Consider the following 7,500-nt stretch of genomic DNA (forward strand, 5'->3'; position numbering starts at 1 on the left):
AACACACACACACACACACACACACATACACACACACACACACACACACACACACACACACACACACATTGTTGCATCTGTGTGTCATCCTCAAAATATGTTGTGGGAGACTTCTCATAAAGGGGGTGGTCCTAATGAAAGCCATTCGCTCTCTAGAACTCCATCTCTGTTTCACTCTGTAAGATCTCTCTCTATTTTAACTTCTCTCTTGCTCTCTCTCTCCCTCTCTCTCTCTCTCTCTTTCTCTCTCTCTCTCTATCTCTCTCCCACTCTCTCTCTCTCTCTCTCTCTCTCTCTCTCGATCTTAACTTCTTGCACTCTCTCTCTCTCTCTCCCTCTCTCTCTCTCTCTCTTTCTCTCTCTCTCTCTATCTCTCTCCCACTCTCTCTATCTCTCTCCCACTTTCTCTATTTCTCTCTCTCCCTCTCTCCTAACTTTATAAAAGAGGGTGATCACGCAGTCTAACTCACAGACACTATTGCTGCTGCTGCTGCACCGACTTCTGCCATCAGAATTGCTGCTACAGACTCCAGTGACGGACGGGTCGTTCTTACTCTCAAAGGTAAGATCAATGTTTCTTACACTTGGTAGTTTTAATATGTGTAATTTCTGAGTCTGGATGAGAGAACCACCACACGCACTTTTTTTAAACCGTCACACACACACGAACGCCCCGTCTGTCACTGGTGTCTGTAGCAGAAATGCTGATGGCAGAAATCGGTGCAGCAGCAGCAATAGACTGTGTGATCACCATCTTTTATAAAGCTAGGAGAAAGAGAGAGAGAGAGAGCAAGACAAAAGTTAAGATAGAGAATAGAGGGAGAGAGAGAGAGAGAGAGAGAGAGAGAGAGGGATAGATAGAGAGAGAGAGGGAGAGAGAGAGAGAGAGAGAGAGAGAGAGGGAGTGAGAGAGAACCACCACACACACACACTTTTTTCGAACCACCACACACATACACACACACACTTTTTTCAAACCACCACACACACACTGTGTGTAATGTACTGAATCTGTGCACTTGTGGACAATGTTCATGAATAAAGAACCTAAAATGTGCATTTCTAGGTATGCTTACCATAACCTTCATTCAATAGTTTAACATTTTAGTTAGCAGGTCAGTAATTATTTTTTCCACTGTGTAAGCCACTCAGAAACTGTTGAATGTTTTATTTTACAGTGACTTGGAAGATGAGGGCTGCCATCTCACTGCTGGTGCTGCTGCTCTCCATGTGTGGAGTCCAGACAGACGTCTCTACTGAGCTGAAGGAACTCAGAGACATGCTGGTGGAGCTGAAAGGAAGGCATGTGGCCAGTGAGGCAGATAATGTAGCAATGAAACAAAGTCTAGTGGCTCTGGAGGCTGAAAATAAAGCCGTGAAAGAAAGGCTGACAGTCAGTGAGGGTAAAGTGGAGGCTCTGGAGACAGAGATCAGAGCAGCACCCAAGGTGGCCTTCTCAACAGCTCTGAAGGAAATTGGACTTGGATACATAGAGTCTGGGAACACTGACCTGAACTTGGTGTTCAAGAAAGTCATCACCAATGTAGGAGAGGGCTACAGCAGCTGGACGGGCATCTTCACAGCTCCAGTCAAGGGGGTCTACTACTTCAGGTTCACTGTTATGGATCTTCTGTTCTCACGCGACACGTATATCAAGATGTATAAGAATGGACAGCAGCTCATGGAATTGTATGAGGAAGACATTGATGGACATCCCACCTATCTGTCCAGTGGCCTGGCTCTGCAGCTGGAGAAGGGAGACACAGTTAACCTGGTGCTGCCAGCAGGCAACAAGGTCTATGATAATAGTGACAATAACCACTGCACCTTCAGTGGCTTCCTGCTCTTCCCTCTCTGAACGCCACAACATCACCATGACCACTCACAGGAACGCTGACACACACACACACACGCACACACACACACACACACATGCACGCACGCACGCACGCACGCACACACACACACACACACACACAGACACACACACGCACGCACACACACGCACACACACACACACAGACACACACACACACACACACACTGTTACAGCCATTTGGGTGTTTTTTATGTTTTGGCCTATTAAGGTAATTATTTTGGGTTAACCCTATCCAGACCGGGCTTTTTTGGCATTCCTGGGACCGGGGGGGGGGGCTCATTTGACCCCCCCCCCTCATAACTTAGGAACCGAATGGCGTATGACCACCAAACTTGGAGGGGATGATCTTCAGCCAAAGATCTATGAATGGCATTATTTTGGTGTCATTATTGGATATTATGACATCATAATGACGTCATTTCCTGATTTTATTGCCCAAAATGTCAGCTCAATGTATTTTCCATCTAACTTGGGTAATGCACATCAATTTTGGTTATTATGTGCTTCAGACCACTTCAAATGTTCACAAGGGTGTTTGATGCTAATGAAAATGTAAAAAAATATCAAAAGTGATGATGATGAAAATTAGATCAGTGATTTTTGGTCAGGCGTACCTGTCAGAAAACCATTGCCATGGCAACAAAAAAAATGATAAGCCTAATCTTTTGGTATCACACTGTAGCCAACTTCATGTTAGGAAAAGTCACAAAGTTTCGTAGTCCTAGCTTCAGTCATTCAGGAGTAATACGACATCAAAGTTGATGCGGGCACTTTTACACCCCCCCCCCCCAACCCCCCCCACCCCCCGGTCTGGATAGGGTTAAATGTGATGTACTTAGTTATTATGGAGAAGATAAAGTGAATGGTTATGGATTATGTTTAGTAACACACACATAACACACATAACTCACACAACACACATAACACACATAACACACATGCTGTCACTCACATAACACATGGCCCTATTTTGGGACCTTTATTTTCTCTTTTCCTTTTATTTACATGCATGTAGTGGGTTTTATTTCTTTTCTTACTAACAGTGTGTTTTGATATTGGATGAATGTTTGGGATTTTAAATTCTATTGCTTGTAAACATCTAGCCTGCCTATTTTGGACATCAGATGGAAATTAGCCCTTGGGCTACAATCTGGCATATTTACATATGTGTACATGTATGTATATGTTCATTAATGTGCAATGTCCTGAAGAAATAAAGTAAAGTGACCAACAACAAAAAAGTGACCAAAGTTTTTGTTTTCATGTGATATACTATTTCGACCGTACTTTCTCTAATTTGTTACTTTCTCACAATATTTTCGTTTAGTTTGGACTCTCTACTTTATTTAAACCAAGGTTTCATTCATCACTTTTACACAGTAACACTTTTGCACAGTAACATTGAAGAGTGTGCATTCTAAATCCCAGTCAATGCCTCCATTCTATGGACACACACACACACACACACACACACACACACACACACACACACACACACACACACACACACACACACACACACACACACACACACACACACACACACACACACACACACACACACACACACACAGGCACACAGAGATTAATGTTGGTTGCTTAAACCTATCAATGAACTACACAGACAAAAACACAGAAATGGGTTTGTGTGTGTGTGTGTGTGTGTGTGTGTGTGTGTGTGTGTGTGTGTGTGTGTGTGTGTGTGTGTGTGTGTGTGTGTGTACAACTGTACTTTTTGCACATTAATGCCCATAGGCTGCATAACTTATCATAAAGGGGTTGCGCGTAACAGGGTTGCAAATTCATGCAAGAACAGATATGACTTCACAAAAATATAAGAGTAAAAATTATATTATTTAAAATTATTTGTAGAATATGCGTAACAGGGTTGCGTGTCTATGCTTTACACATGCGGTTATCCCTCATAAGAAGAGAGATATTTACACTGCATTCAGGTTTTTTTTTTATCGCAGCCCATTAAATGAAACACAGATCCAAACATTGATGGAAATCTCTCTTTCTCACACAAACACACACACACACACACACACGCACGCACACGCACACGCACACGCACACGCACACGCACACGCACACGCACACACGCACACGCACACACACACACACACTCTAGGATGATGAGATAAGAAGTGTACTCCTTAAGGCCTACATGGAGAACAACAGAGCAAAGAATGTCACCCTCAGGTGAAGAAAAGCACACACACGCACACACACAGACACAACCAAACACACACGCACATACACACAGCTGTCTTACACTGAACACACACACTCTCTAAAGGGGGATTCATAGTAACACCTCCACGGAGGTGCAGCACAGAAAATTAGCCACCACGCCCCCCTGTGCAGCGATAAAACAACCCCTGGCTGCGGTACACGCATGGTTCTCCCAGGCTGAAATGTAAGTGAGCTGAGCTATGCTCTTGCACTGTGATTGGTCAATGTGCTTGCAGCAGTTCAGCGAGTACTTGGACCTGATAGGTCAGTGGTGTTCTATTCTTCTACCCTACCGCGGAGGTTTGAAGGAAAAGGAAAAATAGGATGCGGTTGACTTGGCAGGAAATCACTGGAGTTTACTTGACAGGGAGAAGAGAAACTGTGTTTTATTTCAGTAGTACAACTCCCAAAAAATCAATTAAAAATATCCATAAAAGGTCATCATGAAAATGATACAAGTTTGTAGTGTGGTAGTAGCAAAGAAGCCTCTTTGTTTGTTTGTAGTGTGGCAGCTAGCTCATTGAAACAGGGTTCGCTAATGTCCTGTAGAGTTTGAATGGGTTTGGCTGACAGTTGCTAAGCTAGCTGTTAATATGGCCATTAGATATCTATTGTATTTAAAAACGGCTTTTGTTTGGCATTTTAACCACCTGAACTGTAAAACATGAATAAAGAGAGAATCTTGTATGCTATCATTCATGTCTAATTACGCCACAACTTTTAAAATGAATAGCAAGAAGCATCTTTGTTAGTGGTAGAATTACGTTTCAGGTGGCTAGTCAACTAGCTTTGAGTTTGTAATAACTGATTTAGCTGGCTAGCTACTACTAGGCCCCAGGTGTGAATGGCCATTCAGGCTGTCTATTGTCTTTTAAAACAGCGTTTGTTTGGCATTTAATCTCATGGACTGTAATACTTGACTAAAAAGAAACTGATGTTGTACCATCTAATTATGCCCCAACTTTTAGAAGTAGGCTACTAGTGGAATATTACGTTTTAGATAGCCAGCTGGCTAGCTTTGTGATTCATTCTAGGGACTGGGCTCAACTGAATGAGTTAGTTTGCCCCCTCTTATCACGGAGGTGAATTGACGTCATCGACGTCGTTGAATTCTTGGCGGGAAAAAAACTCCACGCCCTTTCCTGCATTCACACGCAGGACGACTATGAGGACTATACCCCCCGCTGACAGTACGTCTATGCTTTACCCCAGGGGTGTCAAACATACGGCCCGAGGGTTCCATCCGGCCCGGATGTAAAAAAAAAAAAAATTTTTTTTTTTTTTTTTTTACTTATTTATTTATTTATTTTTTAATGAAATAACCGTAATGCGCAATTACGGCCCTCTGGGCAAAATCGAAACCTGCATGACATTAATCCAATGGTCCCTCTGTTACACTGTATATGTAGTAAAGTGCACATCACACTTCTATTATAAATAGTGAATTTGTACTGTAACAGGCATTTCATAAAGCTCATATGTTATAGACCTCATATATAGAGATAAAGTGTTAATACTTCTTATTCGTATTATATTGGTATTGGTTGTAATTAAATAATAAATATAATAGGATTTGCATTAGTTCCTATTGAGCTCAAACTGGAAACGGGATGTTAGAATGCGCGAAAATGCAGGAAATTACATATGTGACCCACCACCACAAAACCAGGCATAAGTCTCTGGATATCAAAAATGAGTTATCTATGGGGATTGATAGAGCAGAACCCAAGGTTTATTATGGTGAAAAAATTATGTTTGTATCATAAGTAGAACCAAAGTTACGGAAATTTTACTTTTGGAGTTTGGGCATATTTCGCGAAACGCCTTTTCGAGAAATCGGCCGTCAAAGTTTTGGACTATTTTATAGGTATAAAGTCCTTAGCAACGCATTTTAATTATCCGATTGACATGAAATTTTCACAGATGATTAATGACACTATGACGGACATGTCACAGAAGTTTTGTTTAAATCAAAGAACTTTAACCTATTATTTAAACGGAAACTGACTTTTCCATCCAAATGGAATTTCGGGGAAATCATCCACCTGAAATATGATCATCTTATATCACCAATTCATGCTCTCATACTGTATCTGTCTTCATGTTATGCCTTAAAGAAAGTGAAAGCCCAACTGGGAAACTCCTACTACCTTTGTCATTGTGACACAGCACTCCACAGCACACAAGTGCACACTGCGCACAATGAAATTGCATTTATGCCTCAAAAGGGGGCAGCCCCCAATGGCGCCCCAAAGGGAGCAGTGCAGCAGGACGGAACCATACAGGGTACCTTAGTCTTGGAGGATTATGGGGAGAGCACTGCTTAATTACTCCCACACCAACCTGGCGGGTCACGAGTCGAACCGGCAACCTTTGGGATACAGTCTGATGCCCTAACCGCTTACCCATGACTGCCCTACCGCTTACCAATGGCAACCCTAAAAGAACTAAAGACAATTTAACTTGCATATTCAAATTCAAATGTGCTTTATTGGCATGCTTGGAAGTATCAATGCTGCCAAAGCTTAAAAAAACACAACATACAGTGCATCAAGGACATGAACATTTAGGTCAATATAGCATTAAATTAAATGCATTTAGCATAAACACATACACACATGCACACGCATGCACGCGCGCGCGCGCACACACACACACACACACACACACACACACACACACACACACACACACACACACATTACTCACGTATTCTCTTGTGTACTTGCCACATATTTACAGATTTAAAAGTTCATCTCCACGCCCACAACCTGTCTATGGGCACTCTCAGAGTCAGTGTAAGATTCAGATATGCGTCGCTTTCTTCAAGTCTCCACTCTTGTTGGTGCTTGATGGTCCAATAGTTCTTCTCTATGAAAAATAACAAAAATAATGAATTGACAGAAAAAAAGTTTTCAAAACAAAAATAGTTATACCCTAAGACAGCTACATTTTTTTCTCTTTTCCAGCTCAACTGAAATTAATTATTTAAATATAAATCGATATAGCTCATTATATGGAGTAGAATTTTAACAATCGCCGCCCATTGTAAATCAACAAGATATTAACCTTAAAAGCATTGAAATATGACAGCTGCAGCATAAACATGAAATTCATTAAAAGAATGGCTACCAGCCAACTATGACACCCATATTACAAATAGGTTAGATGACCACAATATTTAAAAGAGAATGTTAATTAAGTTACCTGTCCCAAGAAGAACATCTTTGTAGCTTTGGTTGACCTTGGTGGCAGTGTGAACTGAAGGCAGGGGCTGTAGATCATCACGTTTAAATCCAGGGACATGTCCAGTGAGCACTAGGGCATTTTGTGAACCTTGTTGTTGGATGAATGTCACCTCTCCTTTGATGTTGTCCAGCTGA

General features: G+C 41.8%; 1 protein-coding gene and 1 long non-coding RNA gene across 2 annotated transcripts in view; one reads left to right on the forward strand and one right to left on the reverse strand.

Annotated features, from left to right (window-relative positions):
• The first annotated feature begins 458 nt into the window (after positions 1-458).
• On the forward strand, positions 459-1,924 carry LOC134443521 (complement C1q-like protein 2). Its single transcript, XM_063193284.1, has 3 exons — positions 459-562; positions 1,179-1,285; positions 1,349-1,924. Exons 2-3 carry the CDS (start codon positions 1,190-1,192, stop codon positions 1,856-1,858), a joined length of 606 nt encoding a protein of 201 aa, XP_063049354.1. The 5' UTR covers positions 459-562; positions 1,179-1,189; the 3' UTR covers positions 1,859-1,924.
• Positions 1,925-6,587: 4,663 nt separating this feature from the next.
• The window catches only part of LOC134443522 (uncharacterized), a 1,386-nt gene continuing 473 nt past the window's right edge, over positions 6,588-7,500 (reverse strand). Inside the window, exons 2-3 of the long non-coding RNA XR_010033688.1 lie at positions 7,325-7,500; positions 6,588-6,988 (exon numbers count right to left, since the gene is read on the reverse strand). The exon at positions 7,325-7,500 is cut by the window's right edge and continues 77 nt beyond it. This is a non-coding gene — a long non-coding RNA (uncharacterized LOC134443522). The remainder of the gene's footprint in view (positions 6,989-7,324) is intronic.

This window comes from Engraulis encrasicolus, unplaced genomic scaffold (genome assembly GCF_034702125.1).
Source record: "Engraulis encrasicolus isolate BLACKSEA-1 unplaced genomic scaffold, IST_EnEncr_1.0 scaffold_33_np1212, whole genome shotgun sequence".
Taxonomy (NCBI): domain Eukaryota; kingdom Metazoa; phylum Chordata; class Actinopteri; order Clupeiformes; family Engraulidae; genus Engraulis; species Engraulis encrasicolus.